The sequence below is a fragment of the Macrosteles quadrilineatus genome, unplaced genomic scaffold (assembly GCF_028750875.1).
Source record: "Macrosteles quadrilineatus isolate MER2022 unplaced genomic scaffold, UCM_ALF_1.0 Scaffold_8__2_contigs__length_117827958, whole genome shotgun sequence".
NCBI lineage: Eukaryota > Metazoa > Arthropoda > Insecta > Hemiptera > Cicadellidae > Macrosteles > Macrosteles quadrilineatus.
In genome coordinates this window covers 78,303,680-78,317,359 of record NW_026542601.1, presented here as the reverse complement: position 1 = coordinate 78,317,359, position 13,680 = coordinate 78,303,680, and the positions used below count along the sequence as shown (strand labels likewise).

The window sequence follows — 13,680 nt, the reverse complement described above, 5'->3', positions numbered from 1 at the left end:
ATTGCACTTACCAGTAATAAATTAACTCGCATGATACAAAACTGATGAGATCAACAATTAAGTAATGACAACACACGACTGTGAGACATGGTGTGGAGACAATATACACTTCATCACTATCATAAAATCAGATTCAATTGCAATTGTTATATCATAACTGTTTGTTAAGCAACAGCCACTTTTAACTAGGGCTCAATGACCTCATTTATCAGCCGGTTAGTAAACTTTTATTCAGTCCAAACAACAGTTTTGTTTTAAAAACTGGTGACAGGGTATCTGATATTCTATGTGGTGTCAAAAACTTCATATTTTGCCTCCTGAATGTGTTTATGTTTATAGCAAAGTAAAATGTCCAACTGATCCTAAAACTGTATATTTTGGGGTTAAGGATGACTTAATAATAGAACTTCAAGATTGGTCTTTATATTTAGAGTACAATTAATTAATACATCATTATGACACCAAAGAGGAAATAAATAGACAGAAATGTTTGTCTAAGAAATAAATATTTTATTACATACACAATATATTACATTAGACACAATATCGCCAGCGTGGACAACTAAACATGGCAAAGACAATCTAATTACAATTAATTTACACAGCTACATGTTGAGATTAGAAAAGAAAGACTTCATTGCAAGTTGCAAAACATCCTCGATAATATTGCTCTTGTCATGAGGCTGGTTATAAACAATAAAAACGATATCAGTCATAATGTGAAATCAACGGAATGCTTACATATTTAGTTATGTAAACTAACACCTTGCAAAATCATCAACTATTCCATTCACCACACTACACAGAGAGACCATAAAGTGCAATAAGTTGAAAGTAACAAAACAAGTTCTTTAGTGCAAAAAAAATTAATTCACTATTTTAATCCAAACGAATGAATAATGATTTATGTTACTCCTTTGTGTAAACGGTGTAAAAGACTGATGATTTGGAAGTGCCAATTTGGAGTAATTATGACTTGCTCTTGGTGAGAGCCAGCCCTAGAGCTACCAGTCCTCCCATGGCTACCACAGCTGTCCCGGCCAGTGCCATGCCGATCAAGCCCTCTGCAACAACACATATAAACAAGTGTCAGTCTTTACAAATGACATACTCACCAATATCAGTTAAAAATTATTGTTCAAAGGACCATAAGTAAAAATGTTCATGACTAGTGGTGTGCAAGTGGTTTTTGTGCTGAACCGAGCCTAAAACTCAAGTGATTGAGCACAAAGTCAGGAAAACGAGCCTCATCATCTTTTAAATTTTATTGTGACCTCACAATGTCTACAGGAATTGCAAGATTTGAAAATTCATGATTTTATCAAATGACCATGATGTCTCTGCGATCCCGGAAGATGTTGAACTATTATGCCGTTATCAAGGGAAACATATTTCATGTTTACGTGATCAATGGAGAAGATCATGATGGTTTAGCGCACAAATCCCATGTTTCATGGTCCTTAAACACATTGGGTGCGACATCATCACCAATGGAGGGAGAGGGGCGTGTCTAAGCATGCCATACTTGGGGGGAGCGAGCTGGTCAAATGGTTAGAGTGTGGGACTTCGGTCCAAGAGGTCCCAGGTTCAAATCCCACCAAATCACCAATGGATTTTATCTAAGTGATAATGCCCCTAGGTCTAGCCTAAAGTATTGTGAAAAACAATCCTGGGCTCGTGCCTAGCGTCCTAGGACAAAAAAAGCATGCCATACTGGCTCATCACCGGGGATGGGCTGAGCAATGCTAACTTCCATCGGTTAGTTTGGTCGAGCCACTAACGTTAGAAGGATGGGGTTTGCTCACGTTTTGTAGTTATGTTTGCCTTACTTTGTGGTTTTGCATATTTTTTTGTTGTATTTGGGTATTTCACCCTGTATTTGGAAATAACAAGTGCCTGTTATCAACTTTAGTAAGTGCTGCTATCACTGCTGTTGATTTATTCTAGAACTCAATCACAATGAATGGAACACAGTACATGCTATACAGTGGCTCTCATCCGTGCAGCGCATTGGCTATCCAAATATACCAAATATATATTTAAACTATTCACTGTATTGCCAAACCTGTTTGGTTTATGATTCAACCGATTGACGACGGCATTTTTTAAATTTCTATAATTGTTTTATGTTATGTCCTTTCATGTCTTTCATCAAAGCCTATATTTATTTAAACACAATATGCCCATTTTAAACCAAAATAAAAGCAAAAAAAAGAAAAAAATCTGTGTCTTCCTCTTCTACGCCAATGTCAAAAGAAGCAAAACATGTTTTGTGTGTAACGCTTCTAAAAATCCCTTATGCAATCAACTTCCACAAAAGCCAAACACCGTTTAATTAAGGTGGGCTTAAATTAGGAAATTTTCACTGCAGTTAAGCATTAGCAAGCTCAATATGAATAGCTCATGTATGGGATTTGAACATGTGCATGTAGTCAGTGCAGCACCTTAGCCAACTGAGCTGCAATGCCACTGTTGGCCGAAAAGGTTGATTGCCAGTGTAAGCACACAAGGACACTAACGCTTGTAGGTTTGATTTGACGTAATACTTAAGGGACAGTGGGTTAGCTGTACAAATATCTCACAGTGAAATGCTACACTGGTAAGTTGTTGGAATGGGTTACATTATATCTATATATATATTATATATATTTCATAGTATGGATTATTATTATTTGATGAAAAGACTATCATTATATGGGGTAGTAATGTGTTTAAACAATCAGGTAAGCAATACCATTTTTCAGGAAAGAAAAATGAAAGAAATAACTGCCGACCAGATCAGGAAATACGCTTTCTTTGTGTGGTTCACAATAGTAACCTTTTCTGCCCAAAGTGTGAAAAATTAGGCAATTTTATCGCTGCAATAAGGAAATCTACACAAGCATTTGTTTAATGATTTGTCAGTATGTCAAAAATACTTTAATGTACTTCCACACAAATATTTTGAAATTTCTAAAATCATTTTCATGTTATTCTATTTTTTATTTTATAGTAGTGACTGTGAAACTAATAGTGACTAAGGCCTAATGCAATTAATACAATTTTAAGTTCCATCTACACTATCAGGAATTTTCAAAACATACTTTACTAAGATGAAGGAATAATAAAAATAAATTAATATTAGGCCTAATGTATATATTTCAAAACCTATATGACAGGCTACCAAGTATACTAGATGACTTGATAACACCAATGATTTCTGATTTATAAGTTATAATTACAGATAAAGCCTAATTTACAACGCATTGAAGATATCATGTTGACTCATTATAGATAAATAATTCAACAACAAACCTTTTTCCATCCTTTTCTTGATGATAGTTTCGAGGTTTTGAACTTGTGCATTGCCAGGCTCCAAATTGAGGAACATTCTAACGTAATTCAGTGCCTTTGAATATTCCTAGAAGTACAAGAAAAGGGGGTTTTAATTTCCATCAAAATAACAAACATTAAAAAAAAAGTTAAACTTATACAGACAGCCTACAACCAGTATTATTTTTCTCTTATACAGGCAAGATCTAGCCTAATCCAGTCAATGAGAAACAAATCAATCACCAAAGTCGAACAATAACAACCCCATCGCAGTCCAGGCAAGAAGCTAACAAAATTTTAGCTGATTCAAACATTTTTGATCAAAACAAGTTTAATAGTAGAATAATTTTACATTTCGGTTCATGCTTAGTCAAGCCTTAAAAACATTGGCTCAATGAGTATGGTATAATTAGGGCATACAGAAAACTGTGGTATAATTAGGGCATACAGAAAACTGGTGTACCCCTACTGGTGTACCAAATACTCATAAACTGCAACCTATGCACCTGCTATGGTGCTGCCTGGTGTGTCATGAATTATACTCTAAGTGCCTACAGTAAAATATACTTTTGAATTTTATAATATATATACATATAAAGAAGCAATAAATTTATTCTTCAAAAGAACAAGGGGTCAATGTTTAATACTTTTATTAGAGGCTATTTTGGTTACCAATTAAGTTCAGTGATACTTAGGTATGATAATCATTGCTCGGTTAAAAAACAAGAAACAAGAATTACGTTGATATGTATGTTTCTGTTTGTGAAAATAAAAAAAAAATTGTGAAAAATGTAAGTGAAAATAGCAAGTTATTTGTGATTTGGCAATCAAATAATCATTAGCCTATGTCTTATTTCAATGTGGAGGAGGTCCACAACTTAGAAAATTAAAACCACACAGTACTAGGTTGGCCGCCAATCGTTGGCAAGCTGGATGAGCCGTCTGCAGCACATAAATAGCTGTGGCATTTCTGCTTGGGCATTCCCGGTTTGCCCCGGTCCTTTCGTGCAGTCCTAGACATGTAAGATAATGATGTTTTCATGTTGTCATGATGGTATCATGTTCAAAATGTTATAGCTCAGGTCACACTCAAACAAAAAGTAATTTTAATATTAATGCTTTTTAGAAGACTAAAATCATCCACCTAATTGTGTGTTGGTAAATAGCATAATTTTTATGATACTGTGTTCAAGGTTTTTCAAGACGATTGAAAAAGTTTTGCACATGTTTATGTTATTCTTTCCTTTAAAAATTACTTTACCCTAACTATTAAAAAAAAAATACTCTATTTTATAAACCCTTACCGTACTTAGGCTAATTGAAAGTGTAGGCCTACTATAATGAAAATGTTAAAAATGTTAGATCTCATAAAAAAATGTAAAATCATATTAAAAGATAATGAAGACTCTCGTTAAAAGAATATAATATAACAATATAACACCGCTAATGAATTGTGACATAGCGCACAGCAGACAGAAGTGCAAAACGGAGCAGACGATTATCAGCGGTAATGTTGATGTCATTTTGCCATTTATTTTCACCAAAGGAAATGTGATGTTTCAAAAACAATAATGTCGTATGTAGAGGTTGCTCTCTACTTAGCAAATTCAAATTGTCAGCGTCTACACCTGCTATATAAATTCCATACGCTATAGAAGTTCTGTCAGTGATATATTCATTTAGTGATATATATTAATTATTAATTTAGATTAGATATATTGAGGTGACTTATAGGCCTATTAGGGATTGTCAACAATTCTTCATTTCAAGCTTGTAGATTTTAAGGTTTGATTGTTATGTAGAGGTGAAATATACACAGTGTCTTTTGGAGAGTTCTACGGAATTAAAAAAAAATTGTTGCGTCAAGGAATTCCTTACATTGGAGTTCGTTATGTCGAGGATGGACTGTACATCTAAACAAATATCTTTGGCAATTTAAAAGTCTAATTTCTAAAATAAATACTATGGCCTACCTTGATTCTTGCATTTCCAATAGCTAAATAGTAGAGATAATCTCTTTTTGCATCACCAGCCTGAGCATCCTTAGAAAGATCTTCTAAAAGTAGAATCCCTTTTCTAACATCTGCAGGGTATTTGCTTCGGACCAAACACCAGGCATAGTTGAACTGTGCTTCCGTAGTCACTTTTCCTTTGTAAAGCTGTTCATGGTATTCCCGTTCAAACTTCTATGAACAAAGAAATATATTGGTTACGGTAGTTAGACCATACGAATGTGAAGGACTAAACAATTCTTTATTTGGTTTCTAACTAGAACTAACAAGGGAAACATGTAATGCAATCTGGACCAAACAGGACAAAACAAATAGGTTGTATATTGTTTTGCATTAGTGAGTCAATTGCAGTTAACTTAGCTGGCTGAACCCTCCAAAGTTGGAACTAAACATATTAGAATAAAAGTGAGTTTAATGTGGGCCAGCTTATAGAGGTACACATCCGAGATGTGCCAAACCTAAATAATAAAATCACATAAAAAAATAAAATAGCCTATCCCACTAAGCAAAAGCATTATTAAAAAAACCTGTTAGGCCAGGGACACACCTGCCAACTAAATCGCTGGAAGCGGGTTCCGGTTGAACCGCTGGAGGTTGAATGTCAAAACAAACTGTCCCGGCAAAACTATTTTGCCGGAGCCGGTAACAATAAATATAGTGCAATGAACTCTCAATCAGTCGTGTCTTTGAAATGGTGCTGTCAATTGGCCGTGCTGTGTTTGCTCCACCATAGAAGAAAGAGGAAACACCGCCGGAGTATTTGGGTTCATCCCATTCTAGAGCAAAGGTGCAGCTTCATGGAGCATTTTATAGTCTATATCTACATCTCAGGAATGACAAAAATAAGTTTGGTTTTTCGTGAACTAAACTTATTAGCCTAATAAATCCATATCTACATCAACACTCATGATGGAATAGAAAACTAAATTGACTTATACGGCGGTTTCGCTGGAGCATTTTCCCGCCGTACCGGCTGTTTAGACCGGATCGGAGCAGTGTGTCATTCCCCATGCCTTCCTGTGTATCTCAACTTTTGCCGGCTTCGCCGGTTCCGGCGTTCGGAGATTTCGCCGGTAAGTGTGTCCCTGGCCTTAGATTTCCATCAGCTCTATAGGTTTTCAAGTCTGTAGCCTAGAGGTACTGTCCGTGAGAGTTAAGAAGTCCTCTGAGTCCTGGCCTATTCTAAAAATGCAGGCGCTTGCTACTTGAGATCTAGGCGGGTCGAGCGGGTTAACTCATGTTCCACGCGGCAGTCAGGGCTCACATCCACTGCGTTAAAACCAAAAGAACACCTGCAAATACCGCGCGGCAACATACAAACATTGCTGCGTTCGCTTTGGCTCAGAGGACTTCTTAACTCTCGCCTACAGTAGGCCTAACACAATTTTGCATCTAGGCTAAAAAACATGTGTTGAAAAATACACAATAAATTAAGTTAACAAACAGGGTCATTCTCAAATTCAAAGCAAATATAGTGTCTCAATAAAAAAAACAAGAATTTATAAATAAAATTTTTGCAAAAAAAATTTATAATAATGCCAGTTATTATAATTAACATGGTAAGTGGTACAAAACAATTATAAAATGAAAATAAATATGTTAAAAAAAATCATGTGTGCCTTATTTTTCCCTTCGCTCACTGTCTCCTGTCTCAGGGCTCTACGTTCAAAGTTAAAAATTTCCATGAAAATGGTGTCAAAAAATAATAAAGGAACATTCAATATATTGATGAAAGAATGCCATTTGTTTATCAATTGAAGAGGAAAGCTCAATATCATCACGTTTTAAAATATTTTTGAAGTTTTAACTGTCTTCAAGTTCACTACAAATTTACCACGATGTTTTGAATTTGCCGCTAAATCGCCCGCCAATCAATGTATCCCAGCATGCACCGGCACTGTGTGAGAGTGGAGTGTATTGTACAGAACGCCGGCCGAAACTTGATGATAAATTATATATTTCCCGAGTTAAAACGGAAATTCAGGTAAGAATTAGTGCGTACCTTTATTGCTGTTCCCTTCACTCACGTATCATAACTCAATAAATTTACAAATAACAATAATTAGGCCTACAATGGTATTGTTTGAAAGTACCGAGCAGCCAGTATAACCTCACTTTCAGGCCAGCTGAAGCTGCAGTTACAGTCGCGTCAAAAGTAATAGACCTTCTAATTTTCTCTCCGCTCACGTTCTCTCCGCTCACGTTCTCTCCGCTCACGTTCTCTCCGCTCACGTTCTCTCCGCTCACGTTCTCTCCGCTCACGTTCTCTCCGCTCACGTTCTCTCCACTCACGTGATCGGAGAGAAAAACGTGAGCGAAGAGAATGTTTCGTGACCAAATACCTTCTTTAGAGAGATTTGTTGTAATTTGATTACTTTCCAAAATCAAAAGTTACTCTGTAACAATTTAACCTCTGGGTTTTTTGATAAATAGGCTACTAGGTTTAAAATACTCACTCACGTGATCGGAGAGAAAAACGTGAGCGAAGAGAATGTTTCGTGACCAAATAACTTATTTAGAGAGATTTGTTGTCATGATTACTTTCCAAAATCAAAAGATAATTTATTTTCGTTTTATAAAATTTACTACCCTAAGTAACAATTTAACCTCTGGGTTAAAGTCACCTTGTAGTTCCCCTCTCTCACTCTGTAGTTCCCCTCGCTCACACCCAGTAAAAGCTCTGTTGATCAAAAAATATTTTTTTTTTAAACCTGTTTTCAATTTCAACGCAAGAACCAATGAGCATTACACAGGTTTATTAGTCTTTTTTTAATGAATTAAATAAAAATGTAACTTTTATTCTAAAATTTAACTTCTGTTTTGGTCTATAATTGGTAAAAAATTGAGTTTTTTTTTGGATCAGCAACTATTACTTTTAATTAAATAACGTTTTTAAAATTTTTAATTGTTAGCTACAGTTACAAACTTATACTTAAAACTATAAATTTTACTATTTTTCTTTATTTTTAAGGGGGGGGGGAACAAGAGCGAGAGGAAGAAATGTATGACATCCTGAAAGAAAATTGTATAATCTTAACAAAAAATGTTAGAATTAAGCTCAGCCATCTTTGTTTTCTTATTAAGGGATATATTTCTTTTAATTTAATAAATAAATTATTGTAAAAAAAAATAATTTTTTGTTTTGTTTTCCGATCCCCAAATTTGCCTTGAATTCGAGAACGACCCAACAACATATTGCATCTTATTGCACAAGTAACAAGGCTTTCCTCGTTTTGTTATGAATCGAACGATACCAGATAAGTCATACAAACATTAAGAGATAACCCAACCTAACACAACCTCCGCATTGCGCTGTCTAAGAGTGGCTTCCGTATAATACGAAAGTAAACTACTGGTTCTTTTCATCTAAGTTAGGTTTAAAAATCAAACCTAGGACTATCGTAACATACTTTTTAGCCTGAGCCATAAGTTAACACATGTACATAGCCTACTAGGGCCTACGACTTCCTTGACATTTTGCATAACATCTGGGATGCCATCACAGGTTCCAAACCAAAGAGACTGTTTCTCTCTGCAGCAGAATTACTTATGAATGGCTTCAGTGATAAATGTTAGGTCTAGCTAACTTTTTAATAATTAACATAGGCTAGGAACTTTCCAACAGTGTGCATAAAAATGTATGCTGCTTGGCAAAGGTGTTACGCTCAACTTACTTAAATAAGTCAAACAAAAACAAATTAGGCTATAATTTTCATTAGAGTCTAGGCCTATGACAGGAAGGCCTAAGTTTAGGCCATCTAACTTATAAGTTAAGTGTGTTAGCCAAGGAGCGATATCTGAACATAAAAACAGTAAATTGACCTAGTTATTAACACACAATGATTATGGACTCTAGTATCCAAGTCCGATTGACAACAGCATCAATATTAATTACCAGCAATAATGTATTGGTATGTCTATGGTAATGAGTCATAGACCTAAATAAATCTTGCACAACAATGTATAGGCCTAGGTTAACTGGTGGCAAAATAAAGTTTGGGAATGTAGATTAGTTACAACAATAATGATTGATTCTGAAAGTAATGAACTAAACTGTGCAAGCTGGTAAATATGCCAAGAGTTGAACAATTAATTGGAGACTTCTTCAAGCCTTGTTATGACATTTTGCTGAGTTATCCTCGTAGCTGGAAACCTTAGTAGTAATTACCTTTTGTTACTAACGAACATATTTACCTTTAAGTCTTCATTTGATACGACTTCATCAAGAACTTCTTCCATTATAAGAAAACTTAAAAACAAGGGCAAGGGATATACTCCATAAAATCTAAAACCTTTAATTTACTTCTGCTTTGCTTTAGCAGACTCTTTTGTTATGTTATGAGTTTGTGATTGTGATTGTGTTGTGGTGAGTCAGTTGTGAGTGAAGAGTGGAGTGGGATTGGGGATTGGGATTGAATAGTGATAGGGGGGGTCTGACTTAGGGGAGGTACGAAAGAGGCATTTAGTTCAAAATTCCTCCGTGAACAGCGCTGTAGTAGAGAGCACTTTGGCAATGAAGGTTTACTAATCGCAAAAATAGTTCTGTTCATAAAATAAAATTATAAATGTCTCAAATTCAATATTATAATTTTTTAATTATAAAATTAAACTATCATAACCTAACCGAACTAACCAAACTTCCTGATAAAGAAATAATATAACAAAAGTTTTGTAATCGGAAAAATAATTCTGTTTATTAAATAAAACTAGAATTTGCTCAATTAAAATTTTATGATGACTTAATAATAAAATTAATCTGTAATAACCGAACCAAACCAACCAAACTTGCTGATAATAAAAAAATCTTGGACAAAAAGTTAATGCTACCAGCAGGATTCGAACCCGGGACCTACAATATATCAGCCCGGTACGCTAACCATTAGACCACCGAGGCCGGTGGCTACCGAACCGACCGTTTTGTTAGGTTAATGGCGTTCCCTCAGCTAATAAGAAGCCCACAGCTGTCATCGTAGCCTCTTCTATACCTCCCCTGAGTAAATACTATAGTAGTGGGTCGAACTTCTTCTAAGCATAGAGTAAAACGATTTATTAAAGTGACGAGGAAGCTATTTCATAGAGTTTTTCCCCCTTGCCGAAAAGGCGGGGTTTTTTTTACCCATGAGACCTCAATATTCTCTGCGGTTGTCAATTAGTAAACACAATCTTATTTTCCAGATAATTCAATGGTGAATAGATTTTTGTTAGTAAGAAACATAGATGTGGTATAACGTGGTGTATGTTGATTTTGTTAATTAAAAGTAGGATTCGGGATTCTAAAGATTTGACGGATTTCATGATATTTCATAGAGTAGATCACGAGTAGACGAATCCATATTAAAGTTGGGTTAGTCCCATTAAGTCGATTTGCCATTAAGTCGACAAGTCTATTTCATTCCACAGCACCTAAAATGACATTCTCTCATAGTGTATCTTAGGACAACATATAGTTTCTACATGTTCCTACTATGGATTGGAAACATTTCCTAATATATATATCCTGTTTCTATACATAATTTAGCTCAGTTAAGATCAATCGATTACGCAGTGTTTCGCGGTAAGTCAGGCAGCATGTTTATTTATGGCTATATTAACGCTTCCATTACGGCCATGGGGCCGCCTAGAACGTGCTAAGGGGCCATCCACATATTACAAAACGCTCACGTAGGGTTGGGAAGGGGTTTATTTGATTTTATTTTGCTTCCAACGGTCCAAAAACCAATTTAAATTATTTTTACAATGTAAATTCAATGTTACTATATTTAAGGGTCAAGCCAAACATGCAATGGGACCTATGATAACTACTTTAATAGAAATATCTTGACAACAAGAACATATATTTTTTATGTGGTGGTTCTGTTGGGGTTGAAATACACCACTCTGTCTTGACAACATTTTCATGCAACTTCTAGGTAAATTAGTAAAATATTTTTATAAATAGATAACTTAAATTTTATTGACTTAAAACATAATTAAGTAACATAAACTGTAGGCCTTATACACCTATTCATCTTTGTCATCCTCATTATCTTCTGAGCCTGATACGTCGCTCCTCTGTTGCAGATGGCGTATCAACAATGTTGTAGAACTCATGTTTGACGGGGGTATGTAGGGTAGCAAATCCAACATATCTTGTTTTTTTTTGCTCTGTACTGCCAGAAGACTAGCATACAAAGGCTGAAGTGAAATGGTAACATTTACTGTAGGCCCTATTTCACGTTTTCTTTTTACACTGATGTCGATTACAAAAAATTTCCATTTCTTAATTTAGCCATTCTTTGTATAGAATTTATAAGGGGGTCTCTGTCACATCCCGCAGCCACTGAATCTTTAAATCGTTATCTTAAAATGTCAGAAAAACACAACCTCAACTTTCTTCATCTAAGGGAGTATGTTTTATCTATGTCTATACTTTGTGTCGCAGTCTATGAAGTGGCAGAGTGGTTCAAGTCACTGAGTCTGACTTGAACCACTATGGTTGCCAAGGATACCAGCTGATTGTTTGTGAGCAAAATAAAAATTACTTGTGATACTCCTGGTGATTGCAATTAACTTATACCACTTTGATCACAAATAGAACAAGAAAAGTGTTATCCATTGGTACAAAATACTTGACTTAAAAAATGACTTATACCACTATGGATCTCAAGGGCCCATATGTTCTTGCCAATTCGGGTGGTTGTCTAAAATGATTCCAAGAAATGTTGTGGAATTAGCTGGTACTTCCAGATCTTATCATCTATTGTTGTCTTCTTAGAGAAATTGAAGTTTATGTGTGTTGTTTTATTTTTGTTAATCTTGAGGTCTATTGATTGACAGATTGATATTGCGTTTCCCATAGGGTTGAATGTATACTATGTTGTTCTTTTTGAGAGGATTTATGAGGGGGATTAAAATTGTTGTGTCATTTACGAATTGTACGCATTTTTGTTTATTTTGAAGTTGTTCTGGCAAAATATTGATAGAAAGAGGAGGGCCCCCAGTATCGAGCCCTGGGGAACTCCTTTCGTGGACTGTTTATGAAGAAATGGTCTTTAGTATTGTATTTTTGTTAATTTGTTCAACTACAACAAATTGAAGTCTGTCAGTTAGATAGTGTTTCATCCAGTCTAATGCTTTGTCCTTTATATTAAAGTAAGTCATTTTTAAAATTAATATTTTCCAATTGATAGTGTCGCAATCCTTTTGCATATCAAGAAATAGCCCAGAGGCAGATTTTTATCTTCCAATATTTTTGTAATTTCATGACAAAATTGACTAATAGTGGTGTTGGTGCACCTTCCTGAACCCGCGTGCTGTTGTTCTGCAATTAAGTTGTTGGTTTCGAGGTGGTGGAACAACTGATTGAAGACAATACGTTCTAGGAGTTTAGATATTGTAGGTAGGTTACTTATACCGCTACGAATTTACGCTGCAATGTTCGTCACTGACTAAAATTTGTATACCAACCAAAAAGTGAAATTATATGCCATATAAAGGTGTGCAGACCTTAGTTTACATGGTGTAACCTTTTAAAAAGTTAAAAGGGTATATCCTTACTTTTGTCTAGCCCAGTATATATAAAATAGTAGTTTAACTTCCCTGAATTCATTATGTCGAATAAATAAATATATCAATTAGCTTTCGACAGGCAATAATTCCCTTTGAATCTGCATACATAATAAATATACGATTAATTTTATTTTCGTACTGCCTAAGCTATAGTTTTGCTCTTAGCATAATTCTTTTATTAAATGCGTGTTTTTCCAGTTATTCATAAAATCTTGCTTGAAAACGTAGTTTTTTTGCCCAAAAATCCAAAATCTTTCGCGAATAAGTATGACAGTTGCAGATAAAAACTACGAAGACGTTGCTTAAAACTATAGCTTAGGCAGTACGAAAATAAAATTAATCGTATATTTATTATGTATGCAGATTCAAAGGGGATTATGTTGTTCATCCCCCAGAAGTGGGCCACCCCTACAGGGAAAAAAGCAACCCCTGACACAGGGTAGACTTTGAATAGAACCCAAATCCAAATTTTGACTAGTAGTACAGGTAAAATAGGGTTTTATAAACAACAAAATTTGTACATTCATGAAATTTCACCTGTGAGTTACCAATAATATTAGAAATGAAGATCCGATGAGTCCCCAAAATTTTGGGCGTCCTAAGGCCCTTATTGGGGCCCTTTTTGTTCCGAAGGGCCCTTGTTCCTGAATAATTTTGTTTTTACCTTTAAGGTCGAGTGAGGTGTGGTTTTCGATGGTTTTAGTTATTTTAAATCGATTGGGAGTAGTTTTAAGTGTATTAAACCACATCATACAGGGTGTTTCGAAATATTATTACTTTTTACGATATTTAAACATTTATTCATAAA

At 35.1% G+C, this 13,680-nt stretch overlaps 1 protein-coding gene across 1 annotated transcript; it reads right to left on the bottom strand.

The window, feature by feature from the left end:
• Positions 1 to 487: 487 nt before the first annotated feature.
• LOC129000299 (mitochondrial fission 1 protein) lies at positions 488 to 9,676 on the bottom strand. Its single transcript, XM_054427261.1, has 4 exons — positions 9,519 to 9,676; positions 5,286 to 5,498; positions 3,295 to 3,400; positions 488 to 1,064 (listed from the first exon to the last, which is right to left on the bottom strand). Exons 1-4 carry the CDS (start codon positions 9,561 to 9,563, stop codon positions 970 to 972), a joined length of 459 nt encoding a protein of 152 aa, XP_054283236.1. The 5' UTR covers positions 9,564 to 9,676; the 3' UTR covers positions 488 to 969.
• Positions 9,677 to 13,680: the final 4,004 nt, after the last annotated feature.